A 22216-nucleotide genomic window follows, 5' to 3' on the forward strand; every position below is an offset into this window, starting at 1 on the left:
GTGTCTGTTGCCCAATTTAAAACAAAAGCTGCTGTTCTGGTGCAGTTGCTCTTAAAAGCAGTGTAGATTTTGGGCTGTCCTTCTTGGCCTATTTTCAAGTCTTTAAAAGAGATGATATGGAGTTAGCGCTTCATGTTTGAATCTTTTCAAAAGCCAAGGGTTTTCATTTATTTTGAAAATATAATGTATAGAAGGATTCAATATGTGCATGTGTTTCCCAGTTTTGCCTCAGTTTCTTTGTTGGCAGGTATTGGTGGGGAGGGAGGGAAGGTTGGCAATGGAACCATCGCTTCTGAAGCTGAATTAGCTCAGCACTGCTGCAGTAGTGCTTTCTGCCCTTCACAGACCCCAGCGTTCACCTCTGTCTCTCAGTAAAGCAGCTCAGACAGCAGAACCTAAACCAAGAGAGGCAAAGTGAGTAATTCTTTGCCGCTTTAATCCATTGGAGCCTGTAAGGAGCTGGCTCAGGGAGCGTGGGTGCCAGCATGATGTAGAATGAGAACACCTGCCTTGGGCAGGGAGAAAATGGATCCTCATGACCACCAATCCTTTCAGAAAGGCCGCACCAGGGTTGTGGCACCAAACTTAAAAGAGTGCTGGTAGAAACTCAGTCTGTGTTGTGAATACTTAACTTGATTGTGGTCCATCTATATTATTGTTGTTCGTGTTCGTGGACAAAGAAGTTCTTATGACTGCGTGTTCTTGCTTGGTATTTTCATGCTGGTATTTACCTTAACAGTAATGTGTTTTTGTCTGTGCTTGTAATTAAGAAATGTAGATAAAAACATGTGTTTTAGCTATATGGAGAGGGTGTCCCACTCACGCTTTACCTGATACAAAAAAAAAAAAAGATGCCACTTAACCTTCTATGTATTTCATTTGATCTGTAGACTGAGTTAGCAGTAATTCATAATTCTCCAAGTTGCTCTGAATGGTGCTATCTGGGTCCATTTGTAATGGTTTGTAATTGGAAAGCTTTCCTAGTTTGGCTCTTCAAATACACTGTGCGTGTGCTTAGAACTTTCCATTTCAATATCTGCTTGCTGAGACCATTACAGTGATAAGGAAAATAGCTTCTTTAAGCTGCTTTTCAAAAAGAAGTCAGTAGCATAGCCCTTCTAAATATGTATGAAGGGTTAGTGGAAAAGCATTTTTCTAAACCTGCAGTGTCCCTTTAGCATTCTTTGCTGGTAATTTTATAAGTCCAAACTGCAACTACAAAGGAGGGGAAGGAAGGAAAAAGAAACCCTGTTCCTGCTGAGAGTTGCTTAGGAAGCAGTGGATTTGGGAAAATATTCTCGTTCTTAAGCATCTTAAGAGCTGAAGTGTGGTAAAAGCACGTAGTAGCCATAATTCAGAAGAAAACATTTGGAAAAAAGTACTGAAGAATAGCAATAGGGTCATGATTGTATTTTATGTATGTATGTGCATACATACATAGTGCATGGTTTTAGAGTAGTAGCCTGGTATTTTCCTAATCCTGTGCTTTCACGACGCTTGGCTAATGGAGGAAACATAATGGACTGTTCTTTAGAAGTCTGATATTGTCTCTTCTCATAAGGAATTTTCTCATAATGGAAATGCTGAATTTAATGAAATTATGAGCTAAGGATATGCAATGCACTGTTTGAGATCTGTACAATGTATGATGACCTTGGAGCTAATTCGCTATTCTGCAGATAATGCGTAGTTGAATGAAAATGTCTTGATGCTCAGGAGCAGTCAGAAAAGCAACCAGTAAATCCAAAACACTGTTCCAGCCGTGGATGTATATCTGTAACTGTAAGAAATGTTTGAAAAACTTTTATCTGAAATTCTTTCTGACAGTTATATTTAAAATATTAATGTTTAAATCTCTGATTTTTTTTTTTACTTAGGTTTAACTCATACAAATCACTGCTTGAAAAACTTCAAGTACAAAATCATCAAAAGACTTAAAAATGCCACCCCGGCCATCATCTGGTGAACTATGGGGCATCCACTTGATGCCCCCGAGGATCCTTGTGGAGTGTCTTCTCCCAAATGGAATGATAGTGACTCTAGAATGCCTCCGTGAGGCCACGTTACTAACTATCAAACATGAACTTTTTAAAGAAGCGAGAAAATATCCTCTCTATCAGCTCCTTCAAGATGAATCTTCTTACATTTTTGTAAGTGTTACACAAGAAGCAGAAAGAGAAGAATTTTTTGATGAAACACGGAGACTTTGTGACCTGCGGCTATTTCAGCCTTTCCTAAAAGTCATTGAACCAGTAGGTAACAGAGAAGAAAAGATCCTTAATAGAGAAATAGGTGAGATTCTCTGTATTTAAACATAGCTAATGTGCTTAACTGCTTTCTCCTCTTCAAAATAGAAAACAAGAATCAAGTGTGGTATCTGTTACCTTTTGCTGTATCTGTCAAAGCTTACATTTCAGAGTTGTCAGCTGTTGCATCAAATGTCCCAGCGTGCTCATCGTAGCTAAGCCAACATTTGTAAACTATTCTCGATCTCATTCACGTATGAATTTTTACGTATATACAGTTATATATGGGTTAGTAAAGCATGTTTTTTCTAGTCTCCAGCTAGCGGGATTTCATTTTAGTTCAGAGCAAAGCCTTATTGTACCTGTTTTATTTGGGAAGCGAATCTTAATTTGTTCTGAATTCTACAGAACAGTGATAGCTAAGGGAAGGTACAAGAGGAATTAACTACAAATGTTAAACTACGTTTGCAATGGCACAGGTTTTAATACTGCTTTGTCTTTCTTAGAGTGCAAAATCTCAGAAAGAAGGTGTTTTTCTTCCCCCTGCTCCCTTTCAGACAGAGCAGTGGTAGGTGTGGAAAGGAACGTGATAAAAAGACCTGAGTATGTTGTTTTGAATCATCTCTGGGGAAGCTCATAACTTTTCCACTATCCATGAAGGAGGCGCAGGAAGACTAGCATGTGTTTTGGTATCTAGGTTAAGTATCTAAATTCAGTTAGTGCAAGCATACAGCCTCCTTAGTTGTTAACCAATGTATGTTGCAGTGGTAGAGACTTGTCAACTGGAAATACTTGTTCTAGAGTGCTCCTAATTGTTAAATTATTTAATTGCTGTAAATGCATCATGGGTAAACTTCTGTTCTGTGAAACATAGCCTGTTCAGGACTTGGGGAGAGCAGTGGTTACCTGACTATGCATGGAGATAAAATTGAAAGTTTTCAAATTTGAGTATTCATGCACAAATCATTCACTATGAATGTAATCTAATGAAAATAAATTGAGTTAGATGTGAGACTGAAGACTTGAGAGGAATATGCAAATCTTTGCCAGAGTGTTAAGTATTTCTTGGGGTGCTACTGGAGCTCACAAAAAATGTGAAGACCTGTCATTGAGTTGTAAGCAAAGCTGATTATGATTCTAATAGTTATCAATGATCCTGTCAGAGTTTTAGAGGAAGTCAGGCACTGCAGCTCCTCTGGTCCACTCAGAAATCTTTATTTGCTGACTTCAAAAAAGTTTTACTGATTCTTTTCCTCCATGAGGATTATTAGCAATAAAAGCGGTAGTTTAAGATTTGCAGGCTTTTCAGTGAAAATGTATCAAATTTCGAACCTTTTTTGTGATTACTGCATTGTTCTTGAATGACATAAAACAATTCATATATCAAGTGGAAGCCAGTGGTTAACGCAAATATTTCAGGTTGTATTTTGCTTGAACTGTGCTTTTTTCAGGCAGTCGTCAAAGGTATCTTTAGTTTAATTTAGTTATCAGTTGTAATTATTTCTTCATGCTTCTACAATGTTGTAGGTTTTGCTATTGGCATGCCCATCTGTGAGTTTGACATGGTTAAGGATCCTGAAGTACAAGACTTCAGAAGAAATATTCTTAATGTTTGTAAAGAAGCAGTAGATCTTCGAGATGCCAACGCTCCGCATAGTAGAGCGTTATATGTCTGTCCTCCAAATGTAGAGTCTTCACCTGAGCTACCCAAACACATATACAATAAACTAGATAAAGGTAAGATAAATATTTACTGTGGACACGCATTTTTCAGTGATTGAAATCAAAAGGTGCAACTGGTGACTTAAGCAAATCACTGTTTTATGGAGCATGTTTGATACACTGCAGCAATATCATAACCTTGAATTATTCAGAATAATTTGCTTTAGAGAGTGTAGGTTCAAAAACTTTAAAATTACTTTTTTGCTATTCTAGTAATTTCAAATCTTGAAGTATAACTTGGTAAATAGGGTTGTTTTGTTTTTTTTTAATGGGCCAAAACAACTTATTGCCTTTTTGTTTTTCTTTGATGCCCAGAATTGTGGAATTAATGCTGAGTCACTGACTTATCTTGAAGACCTCAAGCATGGAACAGTTACCGCTGTTCTCTTGAAGTCTGAACAGTCAGTAGTATTTGATGTATAATATTCTTAACCTCAAAGGGTAAAAGTTTGAATTTACACTTGCATCAAGAGTAAGCTGAGGGCACCTAGTTCCTTGCAGAAGGTATCAGTCCTCACTTGGTTTGGGCTATGAATCTTGTCTGTGCTGTCTTGCAGTGGTAATTCTGTGGTTTTGTTTCTTTGGGGTGGGAAGGGGTGATGGTCTGCTTATGTTGAAGATGGTAGGCCTAACATTATTTCATATCTATTCCAGGGCAAATAATAGTGGTGATATGGGTAATAGTTTCACCTAACAATGATAAGCAGAAGTACACCTTAAAAATCAATCATGACTGTGTGCCTGAGCAAGTTATTGCCGAAGCAATTAGGAAGAAAACACGAAGTATGTTGCTGTCATCTGAACAACTGAAACTCTGTGTGTTGGAGTACCAGGGCAAGTATATTTTGAAAGTGTGCGGCTGTGATGAATACTTGCTAGAAAAATATCCGCTGAGCCAGTATAAGGTGAGTGACTTAATGAGTTTATTTTGAAGTACACTGAAATAATCCAAGTATGTGTGGGAGAAAAGCAATCAATCTCATATATATTCAAAAGCACAGAAAGTAAAGATATGTTTCTTTAAGGTAATTGGCTTATGCACATTTGACTCAAGTGTGTGTTTGTTGCTGTATGTTCTTCAATATGTGGCTGGGGAAGGTAATTTAAAGTAGAATTTACATCACCCATCTAACTTTTTAAAATTGCAGTAGGAGTTTACCTCTGACATGAGTGATAAATCAGTGGTAGGTTCTCTGAGAAGTATCCTACATTTCTGGTGGGAAGAGATGAATAATATTTGAATGGGGCTGATGCAATGCAAAAAGAAATTCAATCAGGTGTTGAGTTATGAAGCGACCATTGCTCCTGTGAATCTTCTCCCTTCCTGCTTTAAGGGTTGGGGAAAAAAAAAAACTAAGCAAACTTTCTTGGTTTACTGTTAATTATATCAGTAAACTTCTTGATCTTATGAAAGTGGAGTGGTAAGCTTCCAGTACTGTATTTATCAGTTAAATCTTCCTTGTTGCTATCCATCCTTCAGTTTCTGTGTTCTCTTAGTGTTGCACCTGTAACAGAACTGGCAGAAGAGCCTCAGAGCAGCCCCCTCTGGAATAGACAATGTTTCCCTGTAGATTCCTGACAGACTGCTATTGCTTCCTCTCTGAGAAACTTACTGTTGTAACAACAGCTTCCATTCCTCCATCTAAAATGGTTGACAATCTGCTCTCCAGAGGAGTGGAGGATAGAAGGGGGATGGGAGGGTACTGAATACTGGGAGAAGGAACTTAATATTATGCAAGCTGAGGAAGAAGGGCGGGCATATGTGAATAATTTTGTACAGTCATGAGATCAAACGCTAGACCTATTTGATCTAGTGTGGTTTCTTCAGAAGTATCTGGAATGCCTTTCTGTGCCACAGAAGAGCTTACTAATTACAGTCCAGAGCTGAACCCATCTTAACACTTTGTAGTACTGTTGCCAGACTAAATGTTTTCAGCAGTCACTCCTGGGCAGACAATACAAGCTTAAATCTTGAGTCTGGCAGGATCAGTGTTGAGCTGAAGCTGATAAGTACGTCTGAACCAAAACCAAACAGTTCTGCTTGTTGTCTTGTGCTTTTTCTAACTGTGGCTAGGAGTATTAGAGGCACCTGTACTAGGTTGGTACAGTAGATTATAACAGCAGTATGCAAGGCAAAAAAAAAAATAGCAAACCTGCTTCCAGGAACAACCCTAGTCTGGAACTATTCTGCTTTGCTCTGCATTGTGCCTGAGCTTAAGAGCCCTACAAGACACCTGTCTTGTCTTTCTGTCAGCTCTGTTCTCTATCTCCAGTTCAGCCTTCAACTGTTGTAGACATTATTCATATCTCAAAATCTGTTTGAAGCACTGCTGTGCCATTCTACCCAATAACGTATTTAAACTGTTGAATGTTGCAACAAAGAAGCCCTGGAGGATTTACATAAAGGAACAGATGTGAGCTCTTGAAGTATGCTTTTACTTTTATATATTTTTCTGAATGCTTTTAGGTACTGATTACCAAGAGCATGCGCTTAAAAAAATATACTGAATTTTGGTTTTGTTTTCTTACAGTACATAAGAAGTTGTATAATGCTTGGTCGCATGCCCAATCTGATGCTGATGGCCAAAGAAAGCCTATATACCCAACTGCCACTGGATACCTTTACAATGCCATCTTACTCCAGGCGTATCTCTACAGCTACACCCTACATGAATGGAGAAGCTACGGCCAAATCCCTCTGGACTATAAACAGTGCTCTCAGAATAAGAATCCTCTGTGCAACCTACGTAAATGTGAACATTAGAGATATTGACAAAGTAAGGCAAATGCTGTATGGCATTATACATGCTTTTCAACACTCATTGTTTCCATCTTTTCCATAATTACATTGGAAAAGAGGTGTTATTTCTAATATTAGAAAATCAGACCACTTTGTTATTTAAATTTAAGCACTCAATTCTGAAAAACACAGCCGTGTTCTACGATCTACAAACTTTTGTATACTTCTGAAAAATGCATGAATCATGGTATTCAGCTAAAGGAGCAGTGTAGTTTGCTTCAACTGAGTATGTAGTGGACGTGCTCTCTTACCCATTCTAAGCAATGAACACGTTCAAGAGTGTTGCACAGTAATTGAGAATACATCTGATGAGAAGATGCTGGATAGCTTGCTGCTATCTTTGTTTTTAGAAAGGGAGGTATCGGAAGATCAATGAGAAAAGGCACGTACAGCTTAATCCTGCTGAAGTCATGTGGCAAGTCTCTACCTCACCCAGAATTTGTTTGGACTTTTTTCTTTCGGTGTAGTTCAGCTCATAAAAGAGTTGGTCATTCCAATTTGTTTTAGAAGTTCCTTTCAAGTTCATGAGTGTATTTTTAAGAACTACTTTTGCAGTAATAATGAGGAGAAAGATCGTACTATAGACTATACTTGTAGAGCATGAATAAATTTGAGTTGAGGATTGGTGGTGGGACTGTTTTTTTTTTATTTGTTGGGGTGAGGTATGCGTGGGTGTTTTCTTTAATAGAAATGAAAAAGCAATGTCTTGTGATCACACTGTATGTTGATACGAATGAACTCATTGTTTATAGCAGCATTTCAAAGATAGTACTAATATTAACATTATTTTCAGATCTACGTTAGAACAGGTATCTACCATGGAGGGGAACCTTTATGTGACAATGTGAATACTCAAAGAGTACCTTGTTCTAATCCCAGGTAAGGTACTGGAAAAACTGTAGAGAACCTGACTTTTGGGGCATTGTAAATTCTAGTATTGAAGAAGCAAAGGCACTGTTTAGCATTATTCAGGTAGACCTCCTTGCTGGCAATACCTTAGCTGAAGGACATTTTTACATATACCTGTATTTATAAATAGAAATAATTTAATTCGTTCAAATACAAGTATTTTGTTCTGTAATGTTATGTATATTAGTGCAGTCCCTGTACTGAACAGGTCTGTTTTACATACGCATTCACAATTGCCTCTGAAACTCCTATGTAATTACTCATCAGTACTGTGAAATCAGCATAGCTCTGGGCAGTTGAGCTCTGTTTTTCACTCTGGATCTATAACTGGTGTTCCAGTTGCAGGTTCAGATTCCAACATCAGCAAGAGGCAATGTGATGTAATGCAATCCACAGATTTGTTCCAGTGAGGTTGCAGAGCATGTGCTAAAGCAGAAGCACTGATGGGAATCATTTGGTAATGTGGAAGTAACTGCCAGATCTGGGCTGATTGTTTTCAGGAGATTTGACCTGCTGCAAATGTTATCTTTAAAAAAAAAAAAAAAAATCACATGAACTTTAAAGTGCTATTAATGTGCCAAAAGAAGTTTTATGTGAGTGTATGTAAGCATACTGAGAACAAATATCTGAAAGAGATTGAATTTTTGCCTGTAACTCTGAGTAAGGAGGTGTGAAATGTTAGCATCCGCTAGGATTAGATATGATGCGTGTGTTCAAAAATAAGTCCTGACTTGCATTTTCTGTCTGCCTTCACGTCTTTGAAGGTTTCAGAGTGTTTTCTATAAGAATGATTAGGTATTATAATTAGAGGGCATCATGATATATGCAGTTTTCAGAAAAAATAGCTTCTCCCTCCTACTTATCCCACAGATGGTTAAAGTATCTGTTCAGGCGTAGCTGTTTTTGAGGGAAAAGCCCTTGGGAAAGATGGTGAAGGACATGGTTTGAAAACATGGATATTATCACACACAGATATGTATTATGAAATTAACACACAAGAAAGGCAAATTAAATTTTATTTGCCAATTTCTTTCGTTTTAGGGAAGGGTTTGGGCAGTTATTTCAATGTACAATGCTGCTTTTAGTAGCTACAGAAACACGAAAAAATTAATGGTGTCCTTGGAAGCTGCTGCTGCTTCCAGCTGAGAAAATAACTGTATTTAGCAGTTCAAAAGCACAGTTGTGCATGCTGAGAGAGAAGTCCTCCTTAAAGAAGTTCATGAACATATGTTCCTCTAGAACCAATCTGTGCTCTTGTTGCTGTGGTAAATAGAGCGATATCTGAGTTATTTCAACAGTCTTATCATAGAACTACGGAACTGAGAGCAGAATGAAAACACTTGTTTTATTTATTATGGTTCAAACTACTTAATAATGATGGAGAGACTATAAGGTAATGAAACAGGAGAAATAGTGACTATGCACAAGGCTCTGGATTGCTTAAGGAATAACTGCAGTGAAAAATACGTATTTCCTTCTATGGAGTACTGTTTTGCTAGTATGCTACAACCTTGTGGGTTAGCAAACCTGTCATTCTGTAAAAAGGACTTGAGGAAACGTTTACTTTCACAACTAAATGAGACTATATTCCAATTAGTAATACAATACACAGTCATTTAAAGAGGTAACGTGTTTCAGTCTGCTGTGATTTTGCAGTTCCTTGCATTTTAATTGTTAATTGCTTCCTGTTGCATTTACTTAGTATTTAAAAGGAAGACTGTTAATAGAGTCAGTAGAGTTAAGCAAGCATTTGGAAAGTGTCCAATTGCTGCCAGCAGTTCTTGTTTTCCTTTCTTTATGCGGCTATAGAAGTGTTATTTTGTATCACTGTTGCTGAGGAATCTCATCCATATATTCAACAATTCCCCTCAAATTTCGAAAAAGGGTTTGCAATGTATAATTTTCTTGCTTAGCTCTGTAACTTGCAGTTATAAAACATTTTTCTACAATCAAGTTGTAATTATACCATGCATAATATTATACCAAGCATAATATATTAGCAAAAATAAAATTGCTATCCTGTATAGTGTTTATTGTGCACAAAAAAATGTGGCCAGACATTAGAAATATTGGATTTCTGTTACATTTTCATCTTATAATTAGTGTTTTACCTTTAGAAATTAACGTTATTATTTTTAGGGATATAACATTGTTTTTAGTATAACGGTTGATTGCATGCAGCTGTCTTCCACCGTCTCTTTTAACCTGGTTTTAATCTGCTTCTTAAATGTTACAGATGGAATGAATGGCTGTTGTATGACATGTACATTCCTGATCTCCCACGTGCCGCTCGGCTCTGCCTTTCTATCTGTTCTGTTAAAGGCCGGAAAGGTGCTAAAGAGGTAAGATGCTTGATAGCTTTAGTAAACTAACAAGCAGAGGTTACTCGAGTAAACTTTGGGAAGATACTTGGCAATTGCTGTTCTGGTAATTAGTCTCAACATAATGTTTGATTTGAATCTGATTAAAATAGGATTTTTTTCATATGTATCATTCATTTGTCCATGTTATTTCAAACCACAAAAAGAAGCTTGCCCATTCAACACTAAATCATATCAGTGCTACGTTGCTGGTCAGAAAGATCAGTGGTAATCTTTTGAGGTCTGAGTACCTTTTAAGTTCTTAAACACATGAGTTATTATTGATTAAAGAAGGACAATATTTATACTGAGATTCAGAATGAATTTTAAAATGAAAAAAATCTGTGCTGCTTTAATGTTTGAGGAAAGATCCCAAACACACACTTTTTTTTCCAGCATCAACACATGACAACTAATTCTAGCCACTATCTTTAAATTCTGCTTGTGTGTGTATTGCAGGTACTGTGTTGGTTTTTTTTTTTTTATCTACAACCAGGTTTACAAATCTTGACTTATTTGGGCACAGGGAAAATGCAACCACATGTTTGCAAGTGTTCTGATATCATTCTGCAAAACAATTGCGATTACGCTATGTTGGCACAAAGGTTAGGTGTCATTGCAGTTGTACGTAAGATGGAAAAAAATATAACTTAATAACTTTAATTCTGCTAATCTGGGAATGTAACAAGTTGCTCTTAGATAAAAATGTTGTTTCTCATGACTCACAATCAGAGGTTTGATGTCAGAGATCAAGTTCACTGGTTCCACAACAATAAAGTGGTGTGTTGACTTATCAGAGAAAAGTGGACCCGAACAAGTGTTGCCAAAAGAAACACAAAGCAATTTCTGATATAATGATACTTCTCTAATTGTTTGCTCTCACTGCCAGCTTCAATTGCCCAAGCGAGGTGATATTAATAATAACAAGGTTACGTGCGTCACTCTTTTCCTAAGTCCAGTTTCTGTCCTTCCCCATTGTAAACTTCTTGAAAAAGTAGCAAAAGAGTCCACTTGGAGCATGCCTTTCATTGTTAATGTAATTTTTATCTTTTTTACTTGACCTGCTGGTTTACTATTAGCTAGAGTTTAAAGGTAGGGAAAGCAGCCTGCTGTTTATTTTATGATAGATCAGAATTACTTGCTTTTGATAACGTCTCTACTGCACAGATGGAAATTAGAAATGTTCAGTTTGGAGGGACCTACTAAGAGAACTTAAAGCTGTGGTGAATCCCTATTATTATTTTTTTAATGTTTCCTTTTTGAAAATGTACGGGTGGTAATTAAAAGTTGAAACTGAAAAATCATCTTTTAACCTCTTTAAGGAGCACTGTCCATTGGCTTGGGGAAATATAAACATGTTTGACTACACAGACACTCTTGTATCTGGGAAAATGGCTTTGAATCTTTGGGCAGTACCACATGGACTGGAGGATTTGTTGAACCCTATTGGTGTTACTGGATCAAATCCGAATAAGGTAAGTATGCGCATGTGAACTGCCTCCTCAGGAATGTATGTTCAAAATATGCTGCTTTCTAATTAGTGTAGTTCAACAGAAGTAGTAATCTAAATTCCCTTTACATAGGAAACTCCATGTTTAGAGCTGGAATTTGATTGGTTTAGCAATCCTGTTAAGTTTCCAGATATGGCAGTGATTGAAGAACATGCCAATTGGACTATCTCACGTGAACTGGGCTTTAACTACAGCTATGCGGGACTGGTAAGAAAAACTCCCTTTCCAAGAATAACTACTAAAATATCAAAGTATTTGCTGCCTTGTTTTCTTCTCAATATGCTAGTGATAGACTATCTTAATCTATTACTGACCCACACTTAAAAGAGAAACTGCCTTGCTATGCAAACTGTTGGCATATTTTTGACACATTTAAACAACCGATTCAGGTGTACTCAGCTGTACTCACCAACTTAGTTTAACTTCTGAAAAGTTGTAATTCTCATTCAATGATACTGTTTTTCTCATTGCAATTTCATGTTTATAGGCTTTCCTCTGTAACGTGAAGGTGCTTATAACTTTTTATTGGTTGTTTAATGGGCTAGTTATGATCATAAATACTGTGAATTTCAAAGGAATTAACTGGCTGCTTATCACATGAGTAGTTCTTGGCCTTCCCTCTTCTATGAACAAAAACTGTGTTGAAGGTCCCTCTTTTGGTAGGGTTTGAAGCTTGCTTGAAATCACATTTTGGATGAACAAAAAGTAAAGCAAAAAAATGCTATTTTTTCAAACATAAGTTGAGAAATGAGTTGGTATGTTTTACATTTTCTTCTGGAGACTAATTTAAAGACTCAGGACTTTTCCCAAGACAGCTTTGTGGTCTGTGTGAAGAATTCTTGGGGTGGGAAGTTCTGTGGTGTCAGTAAGCCTCCAGGTGGGAATTCAGGTGACGGTTACAGAAGGCCTGTCTCAAAACATCTTGAGCAAAGGGTTGTTGGTATTTGATTTCTCTTGATACTGTATGGGGAAATCCATCACAGACTGATGTTATCTACTTGTGGTATATATATTGACTGAGCAGTGCTGTAGGGATCTTAATAAGCTTTTGAGGACAGCTGTCTCCTTGGTAAATAATATTCCTTTGCTGTAACAGCCTATTACCTAGGCTTTGATATGCTCAGCATATTGTTTTGTTCTACGTATAGGAAAAACCTGAAAACAGTGAGGAGACTAAGCCTGTGATATAGTGATCAATTTGCACTACGCTTCTAAAAAATATTTAAAGTAGAATAAGATCTCAAATTACTGTCTTGACTTTTTTCTAATAAATCCTTATGATATTGGAGAAGGAGATTGTAGTGCTTAAATATAGCTAAATATGGAAGAAGTCCATTTGAAGCAGTGTCTAAGTCTGCAGTGAATCTGACAAATTCTATATTGCTGCTTTGGTTTCCCTTTTTCTTATTCCTGCTGCTTTTCTTCCAATCCTTCTTGTCTGCAGAAAATTCTTTTGTTACTTATCCTTTCCTAATCCTTAAATGTTCAGTAGGTTTGATCATCACGTGATCTTTGTACAGGATTTGTTCCTTTTATCTCTTAATTTGTGGTATCTTCAGGTTTGAGGGCCAGGCTTTCTATATTCAAGCGTTGTGCATTTTTTATGGCTGTTTTTAACACCCTTTAGTTAGGGAGACAAGAGGCAGTGCATTACACGTCTGCAATCAGATTGTAGAGTACCTAGCATTGTCCAACCTTATCTGGAAGAGTTACAAAGTGCTTGCTTGAAACGGTCAAAATTAGCAAAGCAGTCACTGGAGTGTGGTTTCTGTATAAATGTTTGTTACGATACAGAGAACATAACTATATATTTTTTGTTTGCTGTGAAGTGCATTATACTGCATTTAAAATCAATTACTGAACTCTGCATCAGGCATAATTTACAGAGGTCCGTTAGTATTTCAAATATGAAAGAACTTTCGAATATTAAATCCAATTTACTGTCCCACAACTCATAGAATTTCAAGTTTTTGATATTGACCACAGCTTAATAAATGAGTTTTCCTTTTGGGCATGACTTAAACTGTGATCTTTCTGACCCGCTATGCAGGAACATTTTATACTTTTTTACTTTCACTTACAATTTAGGGTGACTCAAAATCAAGATGAATATGTACAATTAATCGCTCAGTACCATCAATATGATCTTGTATCAGGTGTTAGGGTGCTTATAATGTCATTTATCCATTAACTTCCTTACAGAACGACTCTGGCTTTATTTGAATTACTGTTCAATCTGCATATAATTTTTGGAATAGCTTCATTTTAAGTGTCAGACTTGTTTAAGTTGTATTATTTACTAAACACAGTAATGGAGTCTTAAGACTTTTTTGCTGTGTAGTTGATTCTGTAATGGAGACGTTAGACTGCATTGTTTCACATGTTGTTTTGCAAAAACACATCATATGAACTAAGAAATGGAAGACATAGAAGAAAAACTGAACTTGACTCGTGAGCTATGAAACATTTAAGTTGTAGTATCAATATCTCTGCATTGGTCTGAGCTGGTTCCAATAGAAATTCTTAGATAAAACAGATTTCAGCATGTACTAGTTTTGCTCTTTACGCTCTTTGAGGAATATTTTACACTAGTTCTGGCTAATGCTTTCTGATCATTCTGTTATTGAAGCTTTCCTACTGTATTCTGCCTTTACTTATATAGCTTCATCCTTCCATACTCTGCTTCTTCAATTCTGATTCTTTCAGCCCTTTCAACAGTTCTTAGAAATCTCAAAGCTGGAGACAGAAGCGATCTGTTTTATTTTGTGCCATGCTAGGCTGCTGTTGTTCATCAGATGCCAACTACTACTATTTCTCCACAAAGCTGACTGGTGAAATGTACTTCTTGTCCCAGCAGTGAATAAAAGCAGTTGTAGAAATCAAAGGCCTAGTCTTCAATTTCTCTATTTTAAACTTGTAAGTACTCACTTATAATAGAAGGAAACAACAAGGTGGTAGTATGTGCCATATAAAAGTTCCTATGCTGTAAAAAATACTTTACTTCTTGTATGTTGTATGACAATAGAAAGATGCGTGGAGGGTTAATGGACCACTTTCTCTCTGCAGAGTAATAGAATAGCTAGAGACAATGAATTAAGAGAAAGTGACAAGGAGCAACTGCGAGCCATATGTACACGAGATCCTTTGTCTGAAATCACTGAGCAAGAGAAGGACTTCCTCTGGAGCCACAGGTATTGAGCAAAAACAAAAACAAATGCACAAAACAAAAATGACATTTTGTACAAACAACCTTTTTTTCTCTTTTTCAGACATTATTGTGTAAATACCCCAGAAATTCTGCCCAAATTACTTCTGTCTGTTAAATGGAATTCTAGAGATGAAGTGGCTCAGGTAACAAATGTCACTGAAGAAGTTTTAAGTTTTGAAGAAGCTTTAAAATATGTTGTTTTAGGAAAAAAAAAAAAAAAACACCCAGAAGTTGTGCTTATGATATGTTGAATGAAAACAGATAATTTGGGTTGCCACTGTAGCTAGTTGATCAGTCTGTATTTGCTGTATGCAATCCATACTCCTGGTCCAGGAAAGGTCTTGTGTTCTCATTCTTGAGCTTAGTCTGAGTGTTAGCTTTTTCTCTGGTGGTGTTACTTGAATCCTTGTTATGTTGCTGATTATTATTTAAATGTGAGATTTTGTTTTTATTCTTTTATAGTAAATAAAATAAGTCAACTGGCATTAATACCAAATTATTTTTCAGAAAGGAATGGCAAGTAAACAGTTTATATTCATCAGCAGTTTGTGTGATTATACTTTCTACTGGGTGTGTATTACAACCTCTTCCTATTCAATGTGAATGTGTAATGTGCTTGGACTTATTGTCCACAGATGTACTGTTTGGTAAAAGATTGGCCTCCAATCAAGCCAGAGCAAGCAATGGAGCTTTTGGATTGTAATTATCCAGATCCCTTGGTGCGAGCTTTTGCAGTTCGGTGTCTAGAGAAGTACTTAACAGATGACAAACTGTCTCAGTACTTAATCCAGCTAGTACAGGTATATAACATTTTGGTATTCTCGATGCCTTTTGTACATTTGGTAATTATACAAGTTTGAAATACAAGAAAAGTTAAGACATCGTGAAAAATGTCATAGGAATTTTGTTTTCACTGCAGATTACATTAGGAGGAGCTCTGAAAGATGAATGTAGTTAGTTTTCTGTAGTGCTCTGGTTTCTGGTGTTGGTATGAAATTGCGCAGAGATGCAGAACTGTTCTATCAACTGGAACAGGCAACTGTTTCAGCTGTCTTGCATATGGTAAAGCACAAGTAGAAGCATCTTTTTGAAAATGTTAAGCATGCTGAAGCTAAAATATTTGATAACAGTAGAGGAAGCATCAGATGGTAAGTTTCTGAAATAAAAGCAGTCTGTGCACTCTGTTAGCAGATATTCTTCAAATGCTAGCGTGTGTATTATTAAAATACCAAGATTGGGCAGTCTACAAAATTTTTATGGCAAATTTAAATAGTGTTCTATATAACTGTCTTAATCTATATGCTGTTCATCGAAATAATAACTGCAACTGATTTTTTTTTCCAAATTTTCTTTGTCCTTAACTAGGTTCTGAAATATGAGCAGTACTTAGATAATCAACTCGTGAGATTTCTACTCAAGAAGGCACTGACCAACCAACGGATAGGACACTTCTTCTTTTGGCATTTAAAGTAAGCTTAATAATATCATTAATAGCAATGATGGGATTCTTACAATCTTTTTTTTTTTTAAAAAAAAAGTTCCAAATGCTACATACTGTTTTGGTTTTTTTTTTTGCAAATATTACCACGTAAGAAATACAAAGCAAACTTTCTTTTAAGAGTTTGAATGCATAGCTTGATAACAGAATGCATTCCTTGCAGTTTAAAAAGCTAATTAGTAATAGATGATGAATCTTATAGATATATCCTTGGCTTCATTTCGTTTTTTTCCTCTAATAGTGATTATTCTAAAAGCAGGGGACTCTAAGATTGCTGGAAGCTTCCTGTATTATTAGCCACTTACACCTTTCAACAGATTTCTGTTCTTTAAATGTTGTTACATGCTAGATCCTCCCACCAGTCTTTCCTAGCAATTTTTTTTTCTGAAACTGAGCTACTTCTCAAATTAAGCCAGAAAGCTGTGGAAAAATGTTTCTTAAAAATCCCTATCTCTGCAGACCTGTCTTTAGAAGGCTGTAGCACCTTCATGCTTTTACAAGTAGCTGAGGCCTAAAGCAAGCCATGCAACTGGACTGGGTGAATCTTTGAAAAATTATGGTTCATAAATGCTTATTAAAGACTACAGAGATTGATAGCCAAAATATCCACATTATTCTGCATTAAGTATGACTTGGGCTCTTGAAACTCCTATTGTTGAGAAGGCTGACTATAACTCAGCCTTCAGCATTCTGAGTTGTATCCAGATCTCATCTGAAAATGCTGTTCTACGATGAAACACCGAACACAAAGCACAGAAATAGAAATAAGGAATATTTATTATGTTTTCTACTTGTTTTGATAATCACCAAGGATAACGGAATGACTTGGCTGATTAATGTATGTATGGGGATATATTTTAGAATTGTGTGAAGTTTGAGAGTAGGTAACAACAAGATAACTGGCCTGGAATTGGCTAGATGGCAGAAGGAGAAAATTAAACTGTTTGGAAAGCTGGAACTTGAATTGAAACTGGAGGCTTAGTACAGAATTTCTGAGAAACATGGATTTTGAATAAGGATAAGGGTTAGAGAAGGACAGGATGGAGCAAGAAGGAATGGGGTCGAGAGAAGAGGAAAAGCCTGAAAACTCTGCTGAATTAGTTCTAAAAGATATGGAACTCTGCTGATCAATTGTCTCAAAATGAGATGAGTTGTGGGAGGTCAATACAAGTTGCTTAACTGGGAAGAAGGACCCACAAGCAGCCTTCAGGAAGATGTTACAGGTATAGTTTCATTTTGGCACCTGTAAGTGGTCTTGTCTTAAAGCTATAACTGTTCTTCCTCTCTGTGTAGGTCTGAAATGCACAATAAAACTGTAAGTCAGAGGTTTGGTTTACTTCTGGAGTCCTATTGTCGAGCGTGTGGAATGTACCTAAAGCATCTGAGCAGGCAGGTGGAGGCTATGGAGAAGTTGATTAACCTCACAGATATTCTCAAGCAGGAAAAGAAAGATGAGACCCAGAAGGTATTTTAAGCTGTCCACGCACCAAAACTTTTGCTATTTAGTCATAGGAATTACTAGAACTGTTCTACTGGATTAACTAGAAACTTATTTATACTACTAACTTTAGAAGGTAGTATCTTGGAAGCTGTAGTATTTTGTGTGCGCATTGCCATTGTCTGTGTCTTAAGGTAATAGAACCCGAGTTGAGGGCTTTGATTTGTGTAACCTGTGGCTAAGCAGAGTTGCTGACGGTGGAGCTGTGCAAAACTGTACTTAAAACAAAATTGAAACCTGATGCTTATCTTCATTTACATTTAGTCAGTGTTCTTACAACCTGAATGTAATTATTTTTCAGGTGCAGATGAAGTTTCTTGTTGAACAAATGAGACGTCCAGATTTTATGGATGCTTTACAAGGCTTTATCTCTCCTCTTAATCCTGCTCATCAGCTGGGAAATCTTCGGTATTGTCTTCATTTCTGAACTTTGTCTGGATAACTAAGTCAATGCTTAGTAATGTTAACATTAACGACACTACAGTTAAATGTTAACATACTGAATACTGGGTTTATCTAAGTTAACTGAATAAAATGTAGCAGAGTAATTTACAAAGAGTGAGGTAGTTTCAGTGTAGTGACTTAATAAATTAGAGAACAACATGATAGTTAGCTGTTCCTGTTAGGTGGTAGGAACTGTGATCCTTTTTCCGTGTGTAAGGAACACACGCTGCCAAAGGAAAAATTAGCAGAGCTAGCTCTTCACTTGTGGTTAGCCAGTGATTAGCACTGCAGTTACTAATGTAAATTTCAAGATGAAAACAGTGGTTGATTGTCAGTTAGACATGCATACTTATTTGATACTAGCTCAAATATTTTGAAGAAAATGGAGAGTGTAATAGTATTATGGAAACACAGTATGAGAATCTAAATATGCTTATTTCATATATGTCTTCTTTTTTTATAGGCTTGAGGAGTGCAGAATAATGTCATCTGCGAAAAGGCCCCTGTGGTTGAACTGGGAAAACCCAGATATTATGTCTGAATTGCTATTTCAGAACAATGAGATAATCTTTAAAAATGGAGATGGTAAGGTCCACGTGACAATTCCATTGCTATGTTTTAATATATATTTTTAAACAGCTTTAAAATCACCACAAGTTTATATTCATTCTCACCCACTTGAAAGCCGTTCTTTTCTCTTGAGAGAAGAAAACCTACATTAATCTATACAAACCTTATTTCTTTTAGAAATACTTCTTAGTGCTAAAGTGAAATAAGATGTGACAGTATTCTGTGTTATGAAACTTGCAGTCTTATCTATGTGATTATTCCAGACTTGCGTCAAGACATGCTGACACTTCAGATAATTAGAATTATGGAAAACATCTGGCAAAATCAAGGTCTTGATCTTCGGTAAGCATTAGAGGGCATTCTCAGGCAGTACTGTTCCTAATGGTTTATGTGCTGGTTTATGACTAGGGATTACTTCTCTACTACCCAAAGGTAGTAAGTAAAATGCAATAAATAGGCATGCTTGTATATTTTTAAGAGGATTTTTTATAACTTTCAGTTAGCTAAACAAGTGGATTCTGTAAAGTAACAATCCCATTTGAAATGTGTTTCAGTCTCATTCAAGTTGCTCTGAGGGATCTACATAGCAGGAATGGCTACCAGACATCAAGCAAACAAGCCACCCTATAGTCTGCTGATGGTATCTGTAGCATTTGCTTTGAACAGGCTGCCAAACTTGTAGTCTTCAGCAAATAAAGAGCTTCTCTGCTCTGTTAATCCAGAGCAGAGGAGCTCACCTCCGTGGCAACACCAGCAGTCAGCTCTGCTGCTGGTTATTCACTGCACTGGTGTTCCACAGTTTCTTAAGTCTAACATAAAGTCTTGCAGATTTGTGGTTCTGTTGTGTATTTTTTCATCACCAAAAAACTTTGGTGTTCCAGTGTACTTGGAAGGCTGTTTCCCTTTATTGGTGAGATACTTTTACCCTCAAAAGGAAAGAAAGTTCAGGAGAGAAAAGGGCTTTCCTTAGAAGCATGACCCTCTCTGAAATCTTTTAAGAGAGGATGTTAAACATGATAATGGCTGTTTATTTCAGTATTTGAATAAAAGACTGGCTTGACTTCTCTCAGAACAAATGTTTCAAATGCAACAGACAGAAGAAATTCAGATTTGGTGAGGGTAGGGGCAGAGAACTGTGTGGCGGGGCGGGGGGGGAGCGGGAGACAAGAAATAATTTCTTCTACTTCTAAAGAGAAAAATGCGTTACTGAATCTGTCCTTTGAGTTTCACTTACGGATTACAGAATAATTTATGAACTTTAAAGAGTGCATGAGTAAATGGCCTTCTGGGTATAGTTAGTCCATTAATATCTGGATAAATAATAATGTTGCTGACTATAGATTCCAATTACAATTACTATGTTGAGGCACTACTTGAAAGCTCATTTTGAATGTTCCATGCTGGCAACACAGTGTATTATTACCTGCTACTTCTTCATAGGAATTCATAAGTCCTAAAATTCACTTTCTGAATGCTTAGATTCTGACTCTAGTATTCCAGTTTTAATGTAGTTGGACAGATACTGTTAAATTATGCTGGATGCCTTCTTAAGAGGCTTCTCCAATGGATCCCCAAAGCCTCCAAAAATGCAACAGTAAAAGTTTGAGGAAAAATTTTATCCTGATACAAAACTAAAGAGCAGCATTGGTGGATACAGTGGTTGGCATGTTACAGGAGTAGTGTCTGGTATGCTTTTTTCACAGAACCAATGATAATACACCTGTAAAGCATTAAATCAGATTTTTACATCCTAAAGTCAGTAAAATAATGCTTACCTAGTCAAGATCATATAACAATGCCTTTTGCTTGCTGTCTTAAAATGTGTGTTATTTTAAAAAAAAAAAAAAAAACTTTCTCTTACAGGATGTTGCCTTATGGTTGTTTGTCTATTGGTGACTGCGTGGGACTCATTGAGGTAGTGAGAAGTTCTCATACGATCATGCAGATTCAGTGTAAAGGAGGCTTAAAGGGAGCACTGCAGTTCAACAGCCATACGTTGCATCAGTGGCTCAAGGACAAGAACAAAGGAGAAATGTGAGATTTCTTGTTGCTGAGTTTCTCTTGTCCACTTGCTCTTTTTGATGGAAGCTTCAAGAGAACTAGAATGTATCAAGTGGGAAATAGTCTGTATTTTTCCCTGGTCTCATTTGCCTAATAGTTCTGTTTGCATTTTGCTTGTATTTAATGAGTTTGAGTGTTATGTGATTTCTAAACAGTAAAGCAAGTTGAAGGCAGAAGAATTAAGAAGACATGGCTTAACTGTAGCTCTCCAAGTGAAAGCTCATGTCTGCCTTTAGAAGAAAGACAGTCATTTTAATAGCTCATTTAATGTTCTATGTGCTTAACTGTAAGTATTTCGATTTCCAGTGTATGCTGAATTTCTTCCTTACTTCAGTAAAGTCTAGGAACTCTACTTCATTGAGTGAAAATAGTGAAATTGGTTCTTGCCTTTTACACAAATCAATCAACAATTTTGTATTATTACAATATCTGTAGCAAAATGTTTTCTTTGTTTTCAATAGGTATGATGCAGCTATTGACTTGTTTACACGTTCTTGTGCCGGCTACTGTGTTGCTACCTTTATATTGGGCATTGGTGATCGCCACAACAGTAACATCATGGTGAAAGATGATGGACAAGTAAGATCTGGTTTTGCAAGTACATAGCCAAATATAATCTTTTAATTTGATATGAGTTTGTTTTAAAAAAAAAAAAATCTGAACTGTGAGGAATGAGCAATTTTACAATTGCATCCTTTAAACAAGGAATTAATAATCTTAAAATACTTTTTTTTGTCTTTCCAAGCTGTTTCATATTGACTTTGGCCACTTCCTTGATCACAAGAAGAAGAAATTTGGCTACAAAAGAGAGCGTGTGCCCTTTGTCTTAACACAAGACTTTCTAATAGTGATTAGTAAAGGAGCCCAAGAATGTACCAAAACAAGGGAGTTTGAAAGGTAAGTACCTTTCTATAAGCATTTAAATTCCAGAGTATTTTGTACATAAAACGCAATTCAATACTGGTGACCTTTAATTTTGAACTGAAAATTATAATTGTTTATTATAATTTTTCACATTATAATTGTTTCACATAAACAGATGTTTCTCACTCAGTGCTGTAATAGAGCAAATGCTCCTGTGTTCACTGCATTCTGCCAAGTAGCTAAGGATGAACAATTACTTCACAGAAGTATGGGACAGAAATGTATCTCTCACCGATAACCACGGAAGCACTCTTTGCAGCAGTAGCTCAGGAAACTTGCTTTATGATCTGAAATGTCAGCACAAACAAGTAAAATGGCTCTATGTACCCCCTTAGACTCGTTGAATGTTTGCACAAACTGCAATTGAGAATCGAGGCTAGGAATCTTAATTTGGCTATTGTGTCAGTCTGACCGCTTCTAGGCGTTACAGCAATTAAAATAATCTAAGTAGGAAGATAAGGATAT

General features: G+C 36.6%; 1 protein-coding gene across 4 annotated transcripts in view; it reads left to right on the forward strand.

The window, feature by feature from the left end:
• PIK3CA (phosphatidylinositol-4,5-bisphosphate 3-kinase catalytic subunit alpha) overlaps nt 1-22216 on the forward strand; it is a 42341-nt gene that overhangs the window by 12777 nt on the left and 7348 nt on the right. For all 4 annotated transcript variants that reach the window (XM_021395562.1, XM_021395560.1, XM_021395563.1 and 1 more), the window contains 19 exons: nt 1878-2292; nt 3774-3983; nt 4623-4873; nt 6500-6745; nt 7562-7647; nt 9914-10019; nt 11360-11512; nt 11621-11755; nt 14615-14739; nt 14818-14899; nt 15392-15556; nt 16122-16225; nt 17548-17719; nt 18054-18160; nt 18660-18781; nt 19030-19108; nt 20630-20800; nt 21289-21406; nt 21573-21724. In XM_021395562.1, coding sequence (XP_021251237.1) covers nt 1941-2292; nt 3774-3983; nt 4623-4873; nt 6500-6745; nt 7562-7647; nt 9914-10019; nt 11360-11512; nt 11621-11755; nt 14615-14739; nt 14818-14899; nt 15392-15556; nt 16122-16225; nt 17548-17719; nt 18054-18160; nt 18660-18781; nt 19030-19108; nt 20630-20800; nt 21289-21406; nt 21573-21724 — 2936 coding nt within the window. In that variant the 5' untranslated portion in view covers nt 1878-1940. The remainder of the gene's footprint in view (nt 1-1877; nt 2293-3773; nt 3984-4622; nt 4874-6499; nt 6746-7561; nt 7648-9913; nt 10020-11359; nt 11513-11620; nt 11756-14614; nt 14740-14817; nt 14900-15391; nt 15557-16121; nt 16226-17547; nt 17720-18053; nt 18161-18659; nt 18782-19029; nt 19109-20629; nt 20801-21288; nt 21407-21572; nt 21725-22216) is intronic.

This window comes from Numida meleagris, chromosome 4, assembly GCF_002078875.1.
Source record: "Numida meleagris isolate 19003 breed g44 Domestic line chromosome 4, NumMel1.0, whole genome shotgun sequence".
Lineage (NCBI taxonomy): Eukaryota > Metazoa > Chordata > Aves > Galliformes > Numididae > Numida > Numida meleagris.